Raw genomic sequence first — 24359 nt, 5'->3', positions numbered from 1 at the left:
GAATAGCCAGGATCTCATGGAAACCTATTGAAAGGCCTAGATAGAGTGGATGTGGAGAACGTTTCCTATGGTGATAACATCTAGAAACAGAAGGCACAGCCTCAATACAATAAAATCCCTTTAGAACAGAGATGAGGAGAAAACTTTGCCCAGAGGGTGATGAATCTGTGGAATTGTGGAGGCTAAGCCATGGACCCTTTCACCTGGAAGGTAACATACCATCCAGGTATCTCATTCTTGCCCAAAGAACCTCCCTAACTTTTGCCTTAACTTATGAATCCCCTGTCACTACAGCTTGCCTCTTCTTCCACATTCCATTCTGAGCCACAGAACCAAACTCAGTGTTAGAAACCTGACCACTGTGGCTTCCCTCTGCTAGGTCATCCATCCCAACAGTATTTGAAATGGTATACTTTTTATCGTTGGGAATGACCATAGGGGTACCTTGCACTGGCTGCCTATTCTCTTTCCCCCTCCTGATGGTCACCCAGTTACCTGTGCCTTGCACCTTAGGTGTAGCCAGCTCCCTGTATTGCCTGTCAATCAACACCTGCCTCATGAAATATCCGGAGTTCATCCAGCCCTAACTCCAGTTTCCTAACACGGTCTGTAAGAAGCTGTAGCTGGATGTACTTCGTGCAGGTGTAGTCGTTGGACACTCGAGGTCCCCCTGTCTTCCCACATCCAACAAAAGGAGCATTCCATTATCTTGCTTGGCATTCCCACAGCTCTAACTGTGCAATTAAATAAAGGAAAGAAAGAAAGCTACCCAAAAAATCTTCCTAAACCCTCCGCCTCTCCTTGCTGAAGCCTCTGAGCAAAAGCCTCGACTCTCCACTCCAACTCTGGTCCACTCACGTTATGGCTGCTTAAACCTAACTTTTTATTGGGCTTTGCCAAGTGCTTAATTGACCCATGATCTGTGGCACGCAAAGTGTTCCGACTGGCAGTGCTTGCCTTTTGAAATCTTGCTTCATCTATGCACATTCCACTGGCTTCTAGCAATCGATTGTTTAAAAATAACCAGAGAGCTTTGAAGTTTCCCGGATGGGGGATAGAATTGTATAGAGACGGAATATCCATAGTGAAAATGAGCCAATCATGTTCAGTCAGGGAAAATAGTGATTGAAAAGATTGAGAGCATGTGAAGTGTCAGGGATGTAGATGGGAAGGGACTGAACCAAGGAGGACAAAATTGAGTCGAGATATTCATTGGAGCAGGCAGAAACAACGGACCCGTCCGGGCAGTCAGATAGATGAGAGATAAAAACAACAGATGGAGCAAAGTGGGGGAGGGGATGAGAGTTATAGGGAACATTGCCAACATACTTTAGCCTCCTGAGGAAGTAGAGGCACTAGTGAGTTTTCTTGGCTGTAGTATCAATGTGGTTGGGCCAAGATAGGTGTTGTCTCCTCCTAGGAACTTGAAACTCTGAACCTCCTCGACCTCAACATCATTGATATAAACGGGAGCATTTGCATTGCTCCCCTTCCTGAAGTCAATGACCATCTCTTTTATTTTGTTAACACTGAGGGAAATGTTGTTATGACACCAGTTGCAAAAGGAGGTGTCGAATCCTGGGTCTAGGAGTCAGGAGGTGAGTTTGCTAGAATTATACTAGAACTGTAAGTGTCTTTATTGTTCACATGCTGGAGTGCCTGTGGGTTATGGATACACTGCTAATGACGGGGCAGGTTGTGAACATGGTTAATAAGGCATACATTACTTTGGGCTTTATCAGAAGCATAGAATTTAAAAGGCAGGGCATTGTAGCTGATCTGGGTTCAGCTGAAGTAAATATCTTCAATTCTGGTTATTATGTTATTGGAAGGATTGAAGGAAATGGAGTGTTCAGAGAGTAGACCCCTGGAATGAGGGACTGGAATTACCAAATAAATTAGAGAAGCTGAGATGTTTTCTTCAGATAGGTCTGATGGTATATTAAGTGATGAAAGGAAGAGACTGAATATATAGTAGCAGCTGTACCTATTGGTGAATGGGTTATGAACTAAAGGTCGTAGGTTTAAAGTGAAGAGAAAGAAAATTAATACTGAAAATAGTAAAACCTTAACTTACTGACACAAATTTTGGTTGGAATCAGGAAAAGGCTGTCTGCAGATGTTCTGGAGGCAGGTTTCATTGCCACCTTCAAGATGAAATGTTGTTAAATATGTGATTAGGAATATTATCCAATACTGTGGAGGAGAGTTAAGCTTGGAGCTAGTAGATTGTGTTGAATGGGAGGTGACCTCATTTAAACCTATTGAATGGTGAAAGGCATTGATGTGGAGAGGATAGTTTCTTTGATGGGAGAGTCTACGACCAGGGAGCACAGCCTCAGAATGGAGGGTCATCCTTTTAGAATGAAGATGAGAAGCAATTTCTTTACCCTGGGTAGTGAATCTGTAGAATTATTTGCCAGAGACAGCTGTGGAGGCCAAGTCTTTATGTATATTTAAGGCCGAGGTTGGTAGATTCTTGGATGGTCAGGGCATGAAGGGATACAGGGAGAAGGCAGGAAATTGGGGCTGAGAGGAAAATTGGATCAGCCATGATGAAATGGCGGAGCAGACTGAATGGGCCAAATGGCCTAATTCTACTACTATATATTATAGTCTTGTTTCTTACGGTTAGTGAACCACTGAATACTTAATAGGTTGAATGGCCTTGTATGCTGTCGTCACTCTGATTACACAGTCATTCTAACACCTCTATTTACAGCTTGCCATTTGCACTGGATGCTATCAACATGGATGAGGGTGGTGATGCTGCAGAACGACGAAGTAATATTTCAGGAGGGAAAGCTCTAACTGCAGAGCAGAAAGAAGGAATAAAGATGGTTAAGAGGGTTATGCTGTCCTTGGATGAAGAAGGAGGACTAGATGAAGTCTTCACATTCAGGTGAGAGAATCTCGGATATGGGCATTAAGATGACTGATGCTATAATCAAGAAACAGCTTGTTTAGAGAAGCTAAATGCAATCAAACCAAATCAACATCAGCAGTTTTAATTGAGGGAAACTGTATTAAGATTTCCAGAAGGTAATTAATGTGTTGCATAAAAGACTGGTGCACGAAGGGTACAGGGGGGATTGTGTTACTGTGAATGAAAGAAATACAATTTCAGGGAAATTCAGCAGGTCATAGAGCACTACAGCACAGAAACAGGCCACTTGGCCAGCCTAGTCCATGCTGATCTGATCTTCTGCCCAGTCTAGTCTACCTGCATATCCATCCAAACCTCTTCCATCCGTGTACTAAACCAAACTTCTCTTACAATTGAACCCACATCTACCACTTCCACTGGCAGCTCATTCTATACTTGCTCCACCCTCTGAGTGAAGTTTCCCATCAGATTAGCCTTAAATATTTCACCTTTCACCCGAGAACCTCCAGTCCTAGTCCAGAGTAGGGTCCGGAGTATGTATGCTCAGGAAATTATCCTGGACACTTTTTACAAATGCCATTCCAAGTAGGCCCTTAATACACTGAATGGCCCAGTCAACACCAGGGAACTAAAAACCTCCCACTAATACAACTCTAGTATTTATATAACTATGAGTAGTTTCTCTGTGCACCTGCTCCTCAAGTTCCTACTGACTCTTAGGGAGTCTAAAATGAAACCCTAGTAGAATGACCCATTCTTTGTTTCTAAGGGTGAATGTGACCATAAGACTATAAGACTTAGGAGCAGAATCAGGCCATTCAGCTGATCTCATCTGCTATGCATCTTGGCTGATTTATTTTTCCTCCCAACCCCATTCTCCCACCTTCTTTCTGTAACCTTTGATGCCCTTACTAATCAAAAACCTATCAACCTCCACTTTACCTATACCCAATGACTTGCCCTCCACAGCCATCTGTGGCAGTGAATTTCACAAATTCACCACCTTCTGGATAAAGAAATTCCTCCTCATTTGTGTTCTGAAGGGAAGTCTTTGTATTCAGAGGCTGTGCTCTCTGGTCCTAGACTCTCCCACTATAGAAAACATCCTCGTCACATCCTCTGTATTCCAATATTCCTTCCAATATTCCATAGGTTTCAATTAGATTCCCATTAAACTCCAAGGAGTACAAGCTTAGAACCATTAAATGTTCCTAATACATCACCTCATACTTTATAGTTATGAATTGCAGCCCACTGAAAAGTTTCAAAAGACTCCGAGCTCTTTTTAAACCTGCGTACCGCCTCACCAACGAACATCTTCTCACAATGGTTGCAGCCTGCAAAAAAGAGTTAGAAAAGCTAGTGACTTGGTGTCATGACAACAACTTTTCCCTCAATGTCTGAAAAACATAATACCTGGTCATTGACTTCGGGGGGCGGGGCGGGCGGGCAGTGCACAAGCTCCTGTCTACATTAAGAGTGCTGAGGTTGAGAGGGTTGAGAGTTTCAAGTTCCTGAGTGAACATCACCAGTTGCTTCCCTTCCATGTACTCTTGTCTGTACTACTTGCTGCCTCAGTAAAGCACCCAACATAATCAAAGTTCCCACTTATCCTAGACATTGTCTGTTCTATCCCTGTCCTATCAGGCAGAAGGTACAAAAGCCTAAAAGCACATATCACCAGGCTCAAGGACAGCTTCCCAGACTATAGAATATTTTCGCAGTATAGTAAGGTGAACTCTTGACCTCACAATCTACCTTGTTGTGACTTTCCATCTTCCTGTCTACCTGCACTGCACTTTCTCTATACTGTTAACACTTCATTCTGCATTTTATTATTGTTTTCCCTTGTACTACCTCAGTACACAATCCATGATGGGGAAGGCTTTAACCGTGATGGACCAGGCTGCAACCACTACTTTTTGTAGTGTTTTCCATTGAAGGGCATTGGTGTTTCTATATTATGCTATGATGCAACCAGTCAATATACTCTTCACCACACATTTAAAGAAGTTTGTCAAATCTTTAGATGTCATGCTGAATCTTCAGAAGCTTCTGAGGAAGTAGCGGTGCTGTCGTGCTCTCTTCGTAATGGGACTTGCATGCTGGACTCAGGACAGATCCTCTGAAATGCTAATACTGAACAATTTAAAGTTGCTGACCCTCTCCATCTCTGATCCTCTGATAAGAACTGGCTCATGGACCTCCAGTTTGCTCCTCCTGAAGTCAATAATCAGCTTCTTGGTCTTGCTGACATTGAGTGAGACTTTGTTGTAGCACCACTCAGCCAGATTTTAAGCCTCCTTCCTATATGCTGATTCAGCCAATGACAATGGTGTCATTACCAGACTGATATATGGCATCGGAGCTATACGTAGCCTCACAATCATAAGGATAAAACGAGCAGATCAGCTGGCTGAGCACACAGCCTTGTGGTACACCTGTAATGATGGAGATTGTGGAGTAGATGTTTTAGCTAGTTGGGTTATGAGTTCAAGTTTATTGTCATGGGTACACTGTACATACAGTACCCAGCTTATAAATACCATAAAAATTAGTTGTAATGTACAACACAGTACTTTATAAACATAAATTATGTAAACTTGAATTAACATGAATTGTACCTACAAGTTAAAATAAACATGATATTAGTGCAAATTGAGGGTTTTGCTTACATTGAGTTCAAGGTTGATGTTACTGCACCACTTGACCAGCTGCGTGATTCTGCTGACAATGGTAATGTTATTGGTGGCATGGTAGTGCAGCAGCTAGCATAATGAATTACAGTGCCAGAGTTCTGTTCCTGGAGTTTGTATGTTTTCCTCATGACCACATGGGTTTCCCCCGGCTGCTCATGTTCCCTCCCACATTGCAAGGATGTATGGGTTAGGGACGTATGGTAAGTTGTGGGTGTGCCATGTTGGCACCGAAAGCGTAGTGGCACTTGTGAGCTGCCCCTCCACTCCCCCAGCACATCCTTTGACTGTGTTGGTTGTTGACACAAGTGACCTATTTAATTGTATGTGTCAGTGTACATGTGACAAAGTTTGTCTTTAGTCTTTTTATCTTAGTAAAGCTAATCTTTGGTGAATTTGTAGATTGCTTTGGAGCTATGCTTAACCACACAGTCGTAGGTGTAGAGAGAGTAGATCAAGGAGCTAACCATGCAGCTCTGAGATATACCTGTGTCGATGTTTAGTGAGGGGGAGTTGGGGTTTCTATTTGTGGCCTCCTGGAGGATCCAGTTGCTGAGGGAGTTACAGACCCTGGAGCTTGATGATGAGCTTGAAGGGGTGATGGTGTTGAACAGCAAGCTGAGGAACACACTTCAATTGTCCAGGTGGCCCACAGCAGAGTGGAGAGCCAGAAAGATGGTGTCTGCTGCAGACCTATTGTGGCAACAGGGAAATTGAAGCAAGTCCAGGTCTTGCTGAGGCAGGAGTTGATCTGAGACATGACCAGTCTCTCAAAGTATTTTGTTACAGTGGATGCAAGTTCTACTGGCTGGTCATCATTGTGACAGGTCACCTTGCTCTTCCAGACCTGGATTTGCAGAGTAGGTTGAGTATAGACCTGATTATGTGACCCTCTCCAAAAGGATCAACAAATTCCTGTGGGGGATATTGTAACAGTTCTGTCTGGCTTGTGCAAACTCCACCTCATCCAGAACCCGCAAATTAGATCCAGAATTGGCTTGGTAGCGGGAGAAAGAGGGTGATTGTGAAGTTTTGCTTTTTTCCATGGGAATCCTGTGACCATTGGTGTATCACAAGGTACTGCCAGGGGTCGGTGACCACAGGTGTCCCACAAGGCATAGCCAGGAGTCAAAATGGAAGCAAATATGATCACGGTGCTTAAGAGGCTTTTACATTAAGCATGAGAACATGGGGAACAGAGGAATAAGTATCATGTGCAGGCAGAAGGGATCAGTTTAATTTGGCGTTGTGATAGGCCTAGACATCATGGGCTGAATGCCATGTTCCTGTGCTGTACTGTTCTATGTAGTGCAAGTGTACCAGGATCTGCAGGCAGATCTATTCTGCTATTAAGAATCCTATCTAATAACCTTTCGAGCCAAATTGCCAAAGTATTACTAAACAATTGTATTTGAAGTCCAGTTCTTCATCTGTGAATTTATTGTATAATGTAGTTTTAATTTAAATTTACATTTATTTTCTCTTATATTAGGGAAAGTGTTGAACAATTGTCCATTTTTAAGAAAATAGGAAGGAAGCCTACGGCATGGCCATGCCAACTCACCATTGGCTCCAGAATCACCATTAACATTGTGGCATACAAAGCAGTAAGTTGTAAATTTTATCCTGAAATCAAGTGAATAAAACATTTCATAAGAACGAGGGTTTGGCAAAGAGCTGATCTGGGGAACAATGGGAGTGAGGGGCAATATGAGTAGGAAGCCTCAGGATAAGATAGGCAGCACCATAGCTACAGTGGGAGTAGAGAGTGTGGGGCATTGGGATTGAAAAGATTGTGTGGACATAAGAATATGAGGAGGATTAGACTACCCAGTTCCTTAGCCCATTCATCACAATCGTAGCTCATGTTCCAGAGGCATCATCACCTCCTCTGTGGAAGTTTTCTACCTTCTATTTAAATGCCCCCAATAATATCGCCTTCGCAGCCTTCTTGAGAGAATTTCAGAAATGGACCAGTCACTGAGAATAAATCCCTGTGCACCTTAGTTTAATCTTGTTAGTTTATTCGCTAGTTCGTGTTTCTCCCGCTAGTGGAAACATATTGACATCTGTTCTGCCCCTCAGGATCTTAAAAATTTCAGCAAGATCATTCCTCATTCTTCAGCATCCTTAGCTGTCGTGATAGGCCAGTTCCTGTGATGAGATATTTGTTATAGCAAATTTCTTTTGAGCTGCTTCCATTGCCAGCGTATCCTGTTTAGATAAGGGGGCCTAAAGCTGTGCACAGTACTATGTTCTCACCATATGTTATACAATTCTTGCAATACTTCTGAATTCCAATACCTTTGCAATAATGGCCTTTGCTTTCTTGACTACTTGCTGCAGCTGACTGATAACCTTTTGTGATTTGTACATAAGAACACTTAAATCCTTCTGGTTTTCACCTGTATGAAATCTTTTTCCATCTAAACGAGAGTCTGCATTGATTCCTTGCACTGAAGTGCATAATCTCACTCTTCCCAATATTAGCATTTAGAACGGTATAGCACAGGAGTACTGCTCTTTATGATCTTCATAAATGATTCAGATGAGGAAGTAGAAGGGTGGGTCAGTAATCTACAGATGACACGAAGGTTGGTGGTGCTGTGGAGAAGGTGCAGATTTGTCATAGATTACAACAGGGCATTGACAGGATGCAGAGCTGGGCTGAGAAATGTGAAGTGATGGCACTTTGGAAGGTTGAACTTGAACGTGGAGTACAAGTTTAATGGCAGGATCCTTAACAGTATGGAGGAACAGTGGGATATTGAGGTCTATACCCATAGATTCCTCAAAGTTGCCATGCAAGTTGATAGGATGGTGAAGAAGCTGTATGTTGTCTAGCCTTCATTAGTCAGGAGATTGAGTTCAAGAGGAGCGAGGTTATGTTGCAGTTCAAGAACTCTGGTTAGACCACACTTGGAGTGTAGTAGTCATTTTTAGTCAACTCATTGTAGGAACAAGAATGTGGAAGTTTTAGTGAGGTGTGGAGAGGTGTACCAGGATGCTGCCTGGATGAGAAAACATGTCTTATGAAGTAAGGTTGAGCGAGGTAGGGCTTTTCTCTTTGGATCAAAGGTGGTTAATAGGTGACTTGTTACAGATGGATAAGATGACAGGAGGCACAGACGGAGTGGACAGACAACACCTTTTTTCCCAAGGCAGCAATGACTTGTACAAGAGAGCATAGTGATTGGAGGAAAGTATAGGGAAGGGGTTGTTAGAGGTAAGATTTTTTTTACGCAGAGCAGTGGGTGCATGGAAAGCCCTGGCAGAGGTGGTGGTAGAGGCAGATACATTAGGGGCATTTAAGAGACTCTTAGATAGGCATATTGATGAAAGAAAAATGGAGAGCTATGTAGGAGGGAAGGGTTACATTACCTTGGAGTAGATTAGATATTGGCACAACATTGTGGGCCAAAAGGTCTGTACCATGCTGTACTATGTAATAGAGGCATTACCTCTAGGTCCACTCTAGCCAAACCTTTCAGTATCCTGAGGATTTTAATGAGATTCCCCATTCTTTGAACTCCATCGAGTATAAGCCCAGAGACATAATTTCCATGGTTATATCCTCGTTGTTCCTTTTGGTGGAACTCACTAGATCTTGGTTATCCCTCTTCCAATCATTCTACATTCTATCTGTCTATTAACTGGTGAATTACATTGGAGAAGGTGCAAAGGACCTGCAGTGCAATTATGCCCTTCTCCCTCATTGTAAAATATATAATTATCACATTTACAACTTCAGAATTAAAACTCTTTGAACAGGTAACTGAGGAAAAGTTGAAGAAGACCTGGATATCTGTTGATGCCAAATCTCTACGCAAAGAGGATGTGAGGAGAGAGACTGTTTACTGCCTCAATGATGACAATGAGACTGAAGTTACCAGGGAAGAAACTATTCAAGGTTCTTTGTACAATTCCTTAGTCAATTTTGTTTGATTCCAACCTCTAATCTGCTCATTAATAATCCAATGCTACATCTAAACAATTTTATTCTGGGATAAGGGAACTCTGCAGGGAAGAGGTTGAAGGAGCAGGGGATTGTGAGAGACATCATGAGGTAAGAGTCAGAAAGACCTTGCTGTAGGCATTGTTACACTTATCAAAGTAGAGGCATTCTCATCCCGGGTAGTGATTTTAGATTGGGAACCCCAAGGAGAATTTAGGGTAGATTCATGGAACACTATAGCACAGAAATGCCTTCGACATCTAGTCCGTGCTGATCTATTAATCTGTCCAGTTCCATTGACCTGAACCAGGACCATAGTACTCCATACACCTCCTTCCAGGTACCTGTCTGAACTTCTCTTAAATGTTGAAATTGAATCCATATCCACCATTTCAACTGACATCTTGTTCCACACTCTCACCAGCCTCTGAGTGAAGAAGCTCTCTCTCATGTTCCCTTAAACATTTCACCTTTCACCCTTAACTCATGATATTTAGTTGTAGTCTCATCCAAAGTCAGTGGAAAAAGCCTGCTTGCATTTACCCTATCTGTCCCTCTCATTATTTTGTGTACCTCTCAAATCTCCCCTCATTCTCCTACACTCCAAGGAATAAAGAACTAGACTGCAGTTTTGGTTACCCTGCTATAGGAAAGGCATTATTAAGATAGAAAGAATGCAAAGAAGATATACAGGAATCTTACCAAGACTTGAGTGTCTGAGTTATAGAAGGGGATTGGACAAGCTAGGACTTCATTGCAGATCAGAGTCGATGGACTGAATGACATAGTTCTGCTCCTATGTCTTATGGTCTTTATTCTGTGGAATGTAGGAAATAGACGGGTCAACATGTAGAGGTGTATAAAATTAGTTGAAGCATCAAAATGGTGAATGCACTATTTTCTATAAAGGGAAAGGGAATTGAAAACTAGAGAACATAGATTTAAGCAGCACACACAAAATGCTGGAGGAACTCAGAAGGCCACGCAGTATCTATGGAAAAGAGTACAGTCGACGTTTTGGGTCCTGCTGAAGGGTTTTGGTCCGAAACATCGACTGTACTCTTTTCCACAGATGATCCCTGGCCTGCCGAAATCCTCCAGCATTTTGTGTGTGTTACTTGGGTTTCCAACGTCTTCAGGTTTTCTCTTGTTTCAGCATACATTTAAGGTGAGAAATGGGAAACCTGGAATTGGCATTGGTTTATTATTATCTCATGTACCACGATACATAGAACGCAAAGCACTACAGCACAATACAGGCCCTTCAGCCGATGATGTTGTGCCAATCTTATAATCTACTCTAAGATCAATTTAACTCTTCCTTCCTTCATAGCCCTCCATTTTTCTATCATCCATGTATCAAAGAGTTTCTAAAATTCTCGAAATGTTAGGTTCTCGTAACGCCTCTACCACTGCCCCTGGCAAGGTGTTCCACACATTCACCTTTGTATAAAACACTTAACCTCTGCACTTACCCTGTACTTTCTGCCAATCACCTACAAATTATGCACCATGGTATTATCATTTCCACCCTGGATATCCACTAGATCTATACCTCTTTATCTTGTACACCTCTATCAAATCATCTCTCATCTTCCTTCAATCCAAAGAGGAAAAACCTAGCTTGCAAAATTTATCCTCATAAAACTTCCTCTCCAAACCAAGCAGCATCCTCATTAAGTTGTGCTGCACGCTCTTTAAACCTTCTACATCCCTTTGGTAATGAGACGACCAGAACCAAACATGATATTCCAAATGTGGTTTAACCAGGGTTTTGTAGAGCTGCAACAGTCGTCGTGGTCGTGGCTATCCCTCGGGGTCAAGAATGATGGTCTTCATTCTGAAGAAGTGGCCCACAGAGTGAAGACGCCTGTGCGTATATTTGTTTAACGTGTAATGGATATTGCACTCCAAGAAGCACACGATACTTCACAAATCAACCAACTGATTCCAATGGCATGGAAACCACAACGATTGGAGCTGATGGATTTGTTGCAGCCTTCATCCGCCTGTTCCACTTTTGAGGTCTTGGTTGGATGACGAAAGGCAACATATCATACTTCTTTCTTTAGCTACTTTTTTGCTTCTAATATACAAAAAATGTTTTCAGATTCTTATTAATCAGTTTAGAAATTCATGTTGGCTCTTCTCAATGCAATTATACTTTTCAAGGTGCTCTGTTATTAAACTGATTGTTACAGATTCCAGCATCAGATTAATAGGTTGGTAATTCTGTTTTTCTTTTCTCTGTGTAGTGTAGTCTCTTTGGTGCTCTCCAATTAACTTCAGAATTGGTACTACTTCAGAAGACAATCACAGAACATCTACCTGTTCTAAATCCACCCAACAATATTCTGAATACAAATCTTCAGGTCCTTTTCTGCCTACCAATTTATCAAGTAGTTTTTGACTAGTACTTAGCTCCTTCAGTTAGAACATAGTACAGTACAACACAAGAACGGTCACTTCAGTCCACACTTAAACACCTAACCAAAGTAATCCCTTCTGCTAATATGATGTCCTTATCCCTCCAGTCTCTACACATTCATGTATCTTTCCAAGAGCCTCTGAAATGTCTCTTTTGTATTCACCTGCATTACCCTTGTGGTAGGGCACTTAAAGGACCCACAATTCTAAAATAAAAACTTGCTTTGCACACCTCCTTTGAACTTAACCCTCTCAGTTTAAGTACAGGCCCCCATAGCCTTCTAGCATTTGACATTTCAAACTTGGGGAAAAGATCTGGCTGTCTACCCTATCTTGACTCATAATGTTATAAACTTCTACCAGGTCTCCCCTCAGACTCTGCTGCTCTAGAGAAAACAACCCAAGTTTGCCCACACTTTCCTTATAGCACATTAGCTCTAATCTAGCAGCATCCTGCTAAACCTCTTCTGCACCTTCTCCAAAACCTCCACATCCTTCTTGTAATTGGGTGACGAGAATTTAATGCAATACTCCAGATGTGGCTTAACTAGAGTTTTATAAAGCTGCAAACTAACTCCCTAACCTTTGAATTCAAACCCTTAATTATTAAAGGCAGCATGCCAAGTGCCTTGTATATCACCCTTTGAAACTGCCAGTACCTCATTCTTGCAAAACTACAGATTCTCTAATATATATCCGGCAGATTTTATAGATCATCTTTCGTGAAGACAGATGCAAAGTAATCATTTAATTCTGATGCCATTATACATTCTATCTGGACTTGGTCCTCTACTCTAAAATGTTCTGTCTCTTCAGACCTTTGTTATTTTTGGCGAATGCATGAATCCTTTTACAGATAACCCAATCTTTACTTTCTCTTGTCAGCCTTTTCGAGTAAAATTTCCTTTGGAAATTTTTGTGCCATAATTTTGCAAATTAGACTTTGCAGTCATTACCAGTCTGCCTCAGAGAAAGTAATGTCAATTAAGTCACTGAAGCAGAATTAGGACATTCGGCCCATCGAGTCTGCTCTGCCCTGACTGATTAATTGGGTTAAGGGTGAAGGATGAAATGTTTAAGGGAAACATTGGGGGGTTTCTTAACTCAGAGGGTGGTGCGAGTGTGGAATGAGCTGCCAGTGGAAGTTGAGGATGAGGGTTCAATTGCAACATTTAAGCGAAGTTTGAATAAGTATGTGGATAGGTAGTTTATGGAGCGCTGCGGTCCAGGTGCAGTTTGATGGGACGATGCAGAATATTAGTTTCGCATGGACTGGCTGGCCAAGTGGCCTGTTTCTGTGCTGCATGACTCTGCTGTTGAAGGGAGCAGGCAGGGCTTGAGGGATTTAGAGCACATGTGCAGAATATTAGTTATTATTAGTTAACATCATGGTAGGCACAGTCATCGCAGGCCAAGGGGCCTTTTCTGTTCTATATTCTTCCGTGTTCTTGGTTCTAAAGTTCATGTAAGTACATTGATTGACAACAGCAGTGCGATACATTTTGTTCCCCCGGGGAAAATTCAGTCAAGATGATCAGCTGAGAGTTTTATTTTATTTTGCAGGGTTCCGTTATGGTAGTGACATTATTCCATTCTCTCAAGTGGATCAGGAGCACATGAAGTACAAAACCGATGGAAAATGTTTCAGCGTCCTTGGATTTACCAAGTCGGTGCAAGTAGGTGTTGTTCTGAACGTTTGTGTAACCTGGTCATTGCAATCCCAGTGGCCCACTGGTTATGCTGCACTCAAGCTCATTATTGTGGGCACAGAAAACCACCAGGTATTCAGCATAACCGACCTGGGACTTGCCTCTTAAGGCACTGTTCTTTTCTTATCCTCTACATTCAGAGCCATGAGTTGGCAAGTGCTCGGTCTTGCAAAGCCTCTGCAACAGCAAATTGGAATTGGTTTATTATTGTCACATGTACTGAGATACAGTGAGAAGCTTGTCTTGCATACCATCTGTACAGATCAGATGATTAAACAGATCATTAAGGTAGAACAAGCTAAAACAATAACAGAATGCAGAATGAAGTACAAAAACCATAATGAAAGTGCAGTAGACTGTGAGGTGCAAATCATAAAGATGTAGATGGTGAGATTAAAAGTCTACCTTCTTGTACCAGAGGACTGCCAGAGTATCCTGTCTGGCTGCTTCATAATGCAATACAGAAGCTGCAAAGTATTGGACCACAAGACCCTACAGACAAAGGTAAAAACCACTGAGAGGATCATTGGAGTCCCCCTCCTCCCTGTTGAACTTGATCAGTGAGACTTGGCCAGACAGGATACTCTCGATGGTGTCGCTTAAGAAAGTTGTTGGCAAGGGGGTGGGGAGCTTTGCCCACCTCAATCTCCTCAGAAAGTGTAGAAGCTGCTGTGCTACCTTGACTAATGAGGAGGTGTTGTAGCTCCAGGTTAGATCATCCAGCCCCACAGCTTTGCATGGGTTTACTCTGCTAGGATCCTCCACCTTGGATGTGGCCTGACAGAGTGCCTGTTCATTGGAGAGAGGGAGCTTTCCTCGATGTCACATCATTTTTGTGTCAAATTGCGCATAGAGAAATGCAAGCAGGCTTTTATCGCTAAGATTGGGTGAGACTACAACTGGAGGTCATGGTTTAAAAGTGAAAGGTGAAAGGTTTAAAGGAACCTGAGGGGAAACTTCTTCACTCAGAGGGTGGTAAGAGTGTGAAAAGGCTGCCAGAGGAACTGGTGTTTGTTGGTTCATTTGCAACATTAATGAGAATTTTGGATGAGTACATGGATGGGAAGGCAGAGGAGGTCTATGGTCCAGGTCCATGTCAATGGCACTAGGCAGAATTATGGTTCGGCTCAGACTGAAAGGATCAAAGGGCCTGTTTTGGTGCTATGATGCTATTTGACTCTGAATTTATGACTAAGTATGGTCTAACCAGAGTTTCGTAGAGCTGTGAATTACTTTTTGTCTCTTGAACTCAGTCCCCTGACTAATCAAGAACAACACACTATACGCCTTCTTAAACATCCTATTAACCTGTGCAGCAACTTGAGGGTTCTGTGGACACGGATTCCAAGATCTCTCTGTTTCTCCACACTGCTAAATATCCTGCCATTAACACTGTATTCTGCCTCCAAGTTCAACTTTCCAAAGTGAATCACTTTACACTTTTCCGATTGAGCTCCATCTGTCACTTCTCAGCCCAGCTCTATATTTATCAATGTTCTGTTTCAACCGACAACAACCTTCTATACTATTCACAATGCTACCAACCTTGTTGTCACCTGCAGACTTACTAACCCATCTTTCTATTTCCTCATTCAAATATATAAAACTCATAAAGAGCAAGGGTCCCAGAGTGGAACACTGCTACTCACTTGACCCCATTACATCTTGAGAATTGACTAAGGTGTAATCCCTGATGCCACCCATGCCTCCAGGCAGAGTATGCTCCATCTGCTATCACCCTGTACCTCCTATAGACAAGCTATTTATGAATCCACACAGCCAAGTTTACCTAGATCTCATGCCTCCTGACTTTCTGATTGGGCCTACCATAAGGAACCTTGTCAAATGCCTTGGTAGTGAAGTGTTAAATTGATCTTGGAGTAGGTTAAAAGATTGGCACAATATAGTGGGCAGAATGGCCTGTACTATGCTGTGGTTTTAATGTTCTAGAAAGCATTTTATTTTATCTCAAGTTAGAGAATTTGATGAATAATTAGAAAGGCTTTATTGCACCCAGGCAGAAAATTATTTGATTTTAATTTCCTGTGATGTTGTTTGCTTTCTAACAGTTATGCCTTAACTAGGTGAATATCACTGTTCTGTGTTTCCTTGAACTACAGGTCTTGCAGAATTATTATATTGGACGGCAGGCGCTGAAGGTCTTTGCTGCAAAAGATGACGAGGTGAGGAACACGTAAGTCATTGCAATTAGCAGCTCAGCTTCAATCTGTTTTCTTGGGCATGGTCCTATGATATTTCTCCTAGTCTTGGAGTTACTTTTTGCTACATCTTTAGGGATTGGTAATGCCTCTTGTGCCAAGATCTCTGATGTGCTTTTCATCTGATTAAAATACCTTTGTTAGGAGGAAGCTGCATTTTTTCCTTAAATCATCTAGCAACCAATTCAGGGAGAATGACATATTCTGAAGAGGGGTCATTGACGTGGGTGCCGTTTCTCTTCTCACAGATGATGTCAGACTTCCTGTGTATTTCCAGAACTTAGTGCGTTTCTGTTTCCAATTTCCAACATTTTTAATCCACTTTAGAATGTCCTGGCTCTTTTTTTTTGCGGTAATTGCATTTGGAGTGGTGCCAGGGAGATGGTACCCACTTGGAGCCATGCAGTAAACGCAGCTAGTGGTGTCGGGGAGATAGAACCCAGTTGGAGTGATGCCAGGTATATGGGACCCAACTGGATAGTACCTAGTTGGATTGGTGCCAGGGAGATAGCACCCAGTTGGAGTTGTGCCAGAATGATAGTACCTAATTGGATAGTATCTACTTGGAGTGGTGCTAGGAAGCTAGTAACCAGCGAGATAGTACCCAGTTGTAGTGGTGCAGTAAATACATAATGGTGTATGGTGCCAGGGAGATAGTACCCAGCTGCATCGTAACCACTTAGAGTGGTGCCAGAATGATAGTACCCAGTTGAAGTGGTGCTAGAGAGATACTGTTCAGAATTTCCGTGGCAGTATATCATTCTTATTTTACTGATACTACTTCACAGAGTTCCAAATTGCAAAATTGTCTAGATTCTTTGTAAGTTTCAGTAGATTGGAAAACACCAAATAATTTTTCAAGAAAGGGAGAGAAAAAGTAGTATTAAATGAATAATAGATTGTTGACATTGACGTGGAGGGGCAAACAGCCTACTTTTCTGCTTTATGACTTCACGACCATGAGAAATCAAGGAACCAGGTATCACACACACAGTGCTGGAGGAACTCAGCACACCAGGCAGCATCTATGCAAAAAGGGTAGTTGACGTTTCAGACCAAGATCCTTCATCAGGACTGGAGAAAAAAAAGATGAGAAGTCAGAGTTAGAAAGTGGAAAGGGTGGGTGGGTGGGGAGGAAGAAATACGAGGTGATGGATGAAACCAAGAGGGAGGGGGAGGGGTGAAGTAAAGAGCTGGGAAGTTGATTGGTGAAAGAGATACAGGGCTGGAGAAGGGGAAACCTGATAGGAAAGGACTGAAGGCCATGGAAGAAAGAAAAGGGGGAGGAGTACCAGAGGGAGGTGATGGGCAAGTAAGGAGATGAGGTAAGAGTGGGAATGGGGAATGATGGGGGTGGGGAGGGCATTACCAGAAGCTTGAGAAATCGATGTTCATGCCATCAGGTTGGAGGCTACCCAGATAGAATACAAGGTGGTGCTCCTCCAACCTGAGTATGACCTCAACACGACAGTAGACATGAACTGACATGTCGGAATAGGAAGTGGAATTAAAATGCCCCCTTTCTTCCACGGCCTTCTGTCCTCTCCTATCAGGTTTCTCCAACCCTGTATCTCTTTCACCAATCAAATTCCCAGCTCTTTACTTCACCCCTTCCCCCCCCAACTCCCGGTTTCCCCTATTACCATGTGATTCTTCCTTCCTCCCACCACTTTCTCACTCCTCATCTTTTTTTCTCCAGTCCTGATGAAGGGTCTTGTCCCGAAATGTCGACTGTACTCTTTTCCATAGATGCTGCCTGGCTTGCTGAGTTCCTCCAACATTTTGTGTGTGTTGCTTGGATTTCCAGCATCTGCAGATTTTCTCTTGTATATGAAGGAACAGGTATGCTGACAGCACTAAACTAGGCAGGTTGTGAGTTTGAAGATTGATGTAAGGGCCTTTAGGAGGAAAAACAAACAAGCTGTGTGGAAGAGAACGTAGTAAATGGAATATAATAAAGAATGTTGTGTAGTCCTGTACTTTGATGCTCATAAGAGAAGAATATTTATTTAATGGTTAGAAATCAGATAGTTTTCAAAGGGATCTGGGTGTACTTGCAGTACACCCAACTCAGTGAAGGCCAAGATGCAGGTACAATAGAAATTAAATGGTATATTAGTCTTTCTAATGAATGGTTTCATTATAGAAGTAAGGAAGATAGAACAATAAGGACTTTTACTTCCCCTATATTGGGACTTCCTTAGTGCTTAAACAGGGCACAATTTGTTTGTTGCATCCAAGAGAATTTCTTGTATGTAGATTGTCCAACTAGAGGGGTGGCCATATTGGTCCTTGTATTGGGAAACCAAGTGATTTAAGTTTCAGAAAGAGAACAATGACTACAGCTTCTTGGGTATTAAGATAGTTGTGAATAAGGATAAATTTGGATCTCAGGGGAAAGTGCTAAACTGGGAGAACGCAGCAGCTAGGGAGAATAGATTGAGGGGTGTGTTCATCCATCGTTGACATCGATGAGGTCCTCGACACCATTATGATAGTGTCAAGACTAGCACGTGATTTGGATTTAAGTCTCACTGTCTCTTCCCAATTCCCATCAGGATCCAATGGCAAGACAGAGTGGAGGGGTAGCTATTATTGGAAAACTCACATCAGACATATGGCAGTCGTGCAAAGACCAGCTGATCAGAATTCAGGACTGACCTTGGAATGGGAATTGAAATTGGCTTATTGTTGTCACATGTATGAGATACAGAGAAAAACTGTCTTGCATACTGTCCACACAGATCAGATCATTGCACAAGTGCATTGAGATAAAATAATAACAATGCAGAATACAGTGTAAGAGCTACAAAGAAAGTACAGTGTAGTTGACCAATAAAGTGCAAGATCATTAGAGGTAGAATGTGAGATCAGAAGTCCAAGTTGGGTAGCTAGGGAGAGAATAGGACCATTTTAGACTAAAGGGGACATTTATGCCTGAAGCCAGAGGATCCGGGCGAGGCACTAGCCTAGTATTTTGCATCAGTATTCACCAAAGGTCATGGAGGAGAATGAGATAATTGTAGGATGTAACCATAAGCCATAGGAGCAGAATTACGCTATTCAGCCCATAGAGTCTGCTCTGCTATTCCATCGTAGCTGATACATTACTCTTCTCAACACCATTCTCCCATCTGCTCCCCATAACCTTTGACACCCTGACTAATCAAGAACCTATGAACCTTTACATTAAAGATACCCAATGATTTGGCCTCCACAGCTGTCTGTAGCAATGAATTTCACAGATTCATTGCCCTCTAGCTAAATAACTTCCTCCTCATCCATGTTCTAAATGGACATCCCTACACTTTGAGACAGCACCGTCTGGTCCTAGACTCACCCACTATGGGAAACAACCTCTCCATATCCATTTTATCTAGGCCTTTCAATATTCGATAGGATTCAATGAGATCCCACCTCATTCTTCTAAATTCTAATGAGTACAGGCCCAGAGACATCAAGCAGTACTCATACATTAACCCTTTAATTCCTGGACTTGTGCTCGTGAACCTCCTCTGGATCCTCTCCAATCCCAGCACATCGTTCCTTAGATAAGGGGCCAAAACTGCTCACAATTCTCCAATTGCAGTCTGACCAACACCTTATAAAGCCTCCTTGCTCCTATATTTTAGTCCTCTCAGAATGAATGTTAGCATACCATTTGTCTTCCTTACCACCAACTCAACCTGCAAATTAACCTTTAGGGAATCCTGCACAAGGACTTACAAGTGCCTTGCACCTCTGATTTTTGAATTGTCTCCCCATTGAAAAAATAGTCCTCACAGTTATTCTTCCTGTCAAAAGTGTAAGACCGTGTAGTTCCTTACACAATATTCCATCTGCCACTTTGTCCTTCTGCAGACACCCTGCTTCCTCAACACTACCTGCTCCTCCAACTATCTTCATATCTCTGCAAGCTTCACTATAAAGCCATGAATTCTTTCATCCAAATCATCGACATAAACCGTGAAAAAAGTGGTCCAACACCAAACTCAGCGGAACACCGCTAGTCACTGGCAGCCAGCGACTAAAGGCCCCCTTTATTCCCACTTTTTCCCTTCTGCCAGTCAGCCAGTCTTCTATCCATGCTTCCAAGTATCCTGCCATTTACTTTTACTCTGCTTTGGAGTTTGTCCTTCCAAAGTGTACCACCTCACACTTCTCTGGGTTGAACTCCATCTGCCACTTCTCAGCCCACTTCTGCATCTTATCACTGTCTCTCTGCAATCTTCGACAATCCTCTACACTATCCATAACACCACCAACTTTTGTGTCCATCTTACTGAAAAGTCTAACTGTGCAGTTTGTGATTTTTATAAATGATTTGGATGAGAAAGTGGAAGCGTTTGTTAGTAAGTTTGCAGATGACACAAAGGCTGGTAGTGTTGTGGACAATGTAGAAATTTGTTTTAGGTTACAACGGGATATTGATTGGATGCAGTGATGAACTGAGAGGAGGGAGTTGGAGTTCAATCTGGAAAAGTGTGAAGTGATTCACTTTGAAAGGTCGAACTTAAAGGCAAAATACAAGGTTAATGGCAGCATTCTTAACCGTGTGGAGGATCTTGGGTTAATAGATCCCTCAAAGTTGCAGTGCAAGTTGTTAGGATGATTAAGAAAGCGCATGATGTGTTGGCCTTCATTAATTGGGAGATTGAGTTCAACTTGGAGAATTGTGTTCAGTTCTGGTTATCTCATTATCAGAAGGAAGTGGAAGCTTTGGAGAAGGTGGAGAGGAGATTTACTGGGATACTGCCTGGACTAGAGGGCATGCCTTATAAGGATAGTTTGAGTGAACTAGGGCTTTTCTCTTTGAGAGGTGACTTCATAGAGATTTACAAGATGATAAGAGGCGTAGATCGAGATTAGAGGCCAGAGACTTTTCCTCAGGCTGGAAGTGGCTAATACGAGGGGACATAATTTTAAGGTGTTTGAAGGAAAGTGTTCAGGAGATGTCAGAGGTAGATTTTTACACAGAGAGTGGTAGGTCAGTTGAACATGTCAGGGGTGATGGTAAAGGCAGAAACATTAAGGGCATTTATGAGATTCTTAGATAGGTATGTAGATGGAATGGAAATGGACTGCTGTGTGGGAGGGAACGTAAAACATGGCAGCATTGTACAGGCCCTTTGGCCCATGATGTTGTACCAGCCCTTTAACCTACTTTAAGATAAATCTAACCCTTCCTTCCTACAAGGGTTAGATTGACCTTGGATAGGTTAAAGGGTCAGCACAACATTGTGGGATGAAGGGGCTGTAATTTGCTGTAGTGTTTTATTAATTGCTGGAATTAGATTTCCCATGGACTGAGTACTGCAGAACAAGGGGTAATGTAGTTTGTAAATGGGAGAGGGAAAATTGATTAGCTTGGAAACAAAGAAATTTGTTTTCACTCAGAGGAGGGAGAACCTTTGGAAGTTTCTTCCTGTGGAGTGTTTTGGAAGCCCAGTTATTCAGTTAATTCAAAACAGATCAATAGACTTTTAGATATTAAGGAAATCAAGGAAAAGGGTATTGCTTTCTGTGACTGAACAGTTGTCAAAATCCTAGCACCCTGTATCATGCCCTGTCCTTATGGGAACTTGCTGCATCCAAAACCTTTTAAGTTAGTCACGCAAGGCTTGTCCTTATCAAAGCCATGCTGACGTCTCTTTGATTAACCTGTCTCTCTCAATATTGTTTGCCATCCCAAGCTGACTGTACTATTGTAACTGCCTTTCCCTTCTCCTTTAATAAACATGACAGCAATTTAGCATTCCTAGAATTCTGTAGTGTTGACCATTGGAGTGCACTTTGTTTTTGTTCCCCCAGCACGCTGCAGTGGCTTTGTCAGCACTGATTCATTCATTGGAAGAGCTGGAAATGGTGGCAATAGTTCGTTATGTTTATGACCGGAGATCACACCCACAAGTTGGAGTGGCCTTTCCTTTGATTAAAGACAAATATGAGGTAATGAGCTTGGCATGACATAAATGGGGATGACATGAAGGTGAAGAGGAAATGATTAAATTTAAGACAAGTGGAAATATTTTTAAGGCTACAGCAGAAATGCTGTAAATATGCCAAGATCATCAGTATTTGTAAAATGAAATGATGCATTTGAGAATCAGGCCTTAGACTGAATCCTAGTTTGCTGCATTTCACTGGCTAGTGGATGTTTCGGTTCTTGCTGTAACAGAATTATAATTGAGACTATATTGGTTTCAAACTAAATTAATCTGATCTCCCGTCATGGCTCTTCTCCCCTCAGTGTTTAATCTACATCCAACTCCCATTCATGGAGGATCTTCGACAGTTTACTTTCAGTTCTCTGAAGAACAACAAGAAAGCTGCAGCTTCTGGTAGGTGGCAATAGTGGAGAGAAGTTCACACATTAGGGTTCATGATTTTCATGGCCTTGGAAAAAACATAGAAGTAAAATTTAACAACAATGTATAGCAAACATCATGCAGTGGAAAACAGGCTAATCAGATGTTAATGGTTTTGGATTAGGAGCCGGGCTGACGTGAAGTTATAATTGTGTTGTCTGATGCTATGTTCAAAGGAAATTTATTATCAACGTTTGTATATGTCACCATATTACTACCCTGAGATTCATTTTCTTGGGAGCATTCACAGTAAATACAAAGAAACACCAGAAGAGCCAACACACTAGACTACTGTAATATTAAGATAAGGAAAGCCTACCGTTCCATGCCCAGGCTCCAATTTGGGAAATCTGATCACTTGGCTGTCCTTCTCCTACCTGTATACAAGCTGAAGCTAAAGAGCAAAACTCCAGAGATTAGGACAACAAAGAGGCGGTCACAGTAGGCAGAGGAGCAGCTATGGGATTGCTTCAAGTCAGTGGATTGGGCCCCATTCAAAGACTCATCTGAGGAGCTGACTGACTACCACGGACTTTATGTTAAAAAAACATCGTAGACGAGTGTGTCCCCACAAAACCATTCAGTCTTCACCAACCAGAAGCCCTGGATGCAACCTGCTGAGGGCCAGTTCGGAGGCATTCAAGTCTGGTGACGAAGAAAGTTACAAGAGGTTCAGGTACAATCTCTGGAAAGCATTTCATGGGCAAAGTTGCAATTCCCAATTACATTTGAATCAATGAAGAATTCTCGACAGTTGTGGCAGGGCTTGAATACTGTCACCACTTATAAAGTAAAATCAAGTGACGTAGGCGGCAGCAGGGCTTCACCTCCAAATGAGCTCAGTGCCTCCTATGCTCGCTTTGACTATCAAAAAATGGAGGATCCATCACAAACCCCCACAGCCCCCAAAGCTCCAGGTATTTCAGTCTGTGAGGCCGACATGTGAGCAGCCTTCAGGTTGGGTGAACCCACAAGAAGCATCCGGCCCAGGCGGAGTACCTGGCCAGGTTACTGAAAAAAACTCTGCTGATAAACTGGCTGGAGTGTTCACTGGATCTCTAACCTCTCACTTCAGCAGTCTGAGGTACTCACCTGCTTTAAGCAGGCTTCACGTACCAGTGCCTAAGAAGAGCGTGGTAATCTGCCTCAATTACCATCGGCCAGTAACACTTGCGTCAAATGTGATGAAGTGTTTTGAGAGATTGTTACAGAAGCATATTAGTTCCTGCCTGAGGTGTGACTTGAATCTGCTCCAATTTACCCGCTGTTGCAGCAGATGCCGTCTCACTGGCTCTTCACTCAACCCTGGAACATCGGGACAGTAAAGATGAATTATCATGATACTCTTTATCTACTATAGCTCAGCATTCAATACTATCATCCCTTCAAAACTAATCAATAAGCTTCAAGACGGCCTCAATACTTCCTTGTGCAAATGGATCCTTGATTTCCTCACTTGCAGACCCCAGTCAGTTTGAATTGGCAATAACATCTCCCCACAACCCCCATCAGCACAGGTGCACCACGAATCTGTGTCCTTAGCCCCCTGCTCTACTCATGTTATACTTATGATTATGTGGCTATGAGTCAAGTTTGCTGATAACAACACTGTTGTAGGCTGAATCAGAGGTGGTGACGAATTAGCATATAGGAGGAGGATTAAAGATCTGGCTGAGTGGTGTCACAACAATCTCTTACTCAATGTCAGCAAGACCAAGGAGCTGGTTATTGACTTCAGCAGGAGGAAAGCAGAGGTCCATGAGCCAGTCCTTAACGGAGGATCAGAAGTGGAGAGGGTCAGCAACATTAAATTCCTTGGTGTTATCATTTCAGAGGACTTGTCTGGGGCTCAGAACGTAAGTGCAATTACGAAGAAAGCATGGCAGTGCTTCTACTTCCTTAGGAGTTTACAAAGATACAGCATGACATCTAAAACTTTGACAAACTTCTATAGTTCTGTGGTGGAGAGAACGTTGCCTGGCTGCATCACAGCCTAGTAAAGAAGCACCAATCCCTTGAATGGAAAATTCTACAAAAAGTAGTGGATATGGCCCAGTCCATCATCAATAAGGTCCTCCCACCATTGAGCACATCTCGT

At 42.4% G+C, this 24359-nt stretch overlaps 2 protein-coding genes across 2 annotated transcripts in view; one reads left to right on the top strand and one right to left on the bottom strand.

Annotated features, from left to right (window-relative positions):
- Positions 1 to 24359, bottom strand: part of tmem169b (transmembrane protein 169b) — a 462028-nt gene that overhangs the window by 70483 nt on the left and 367186 nt on the right. The gene's annotated exons all lie outside the window — the stretch shown is intronic.
- The window catches only part of xrcc5 (X-ray repair complementing defective repair in Chinese hamster cells 5), a 111576-nt gene that overhangs the window by 42312 nt on the left and 44905 nt on the right, over positions 1 to 24359 (top strand). Inside the window, exons 6-12 of the mRNA XM_072261142.1 lie at positions 2723 to 2902; positions 7076 to 7190; positions 9355 to 9493; positions 13529 to 13641; positions 15795 to 15857; positions 21705 to 21842; positions 22144 to 22234. Of these exons, the coding sequence (XP_072117243.1) occupies positions 2723 to 2902; positions 7076 to 7190; positions 9355 to 9493; positions 13529 to 13641; positions 15795 to 15857; positions 21705 to 21842; positions 22144 to 22234 (839 nt within the window). The remainder of the gene's footprint in view (positions 1 to 2722; positions 2903 to 7075; positions 7191 to 9354; positions 9494 to 13528; positions 13642 to 15794; positions 15858 to 21704; positions 21843 to 22143; positions 22235 to 24359) is intronic.

Source organism: Mobula birostris, chromosome 6, assembly GCF_030028105.1.
Source record: "Mobula birostris isolate sMobBir1 chromosome 6, sMobBir1.hap1, whole genome shotgun sequence".
Taxonomy (NCBI): domain Eukaryota; kingdom Metazoa; phylum Chordata; class Chondrichthyes; order Myliobatiformes; family Myliobatidae; genus Mobula; species Mobula birostris.
This window is presented reverse-complemented; position numbering and strand designations above follow the sequence as displayed.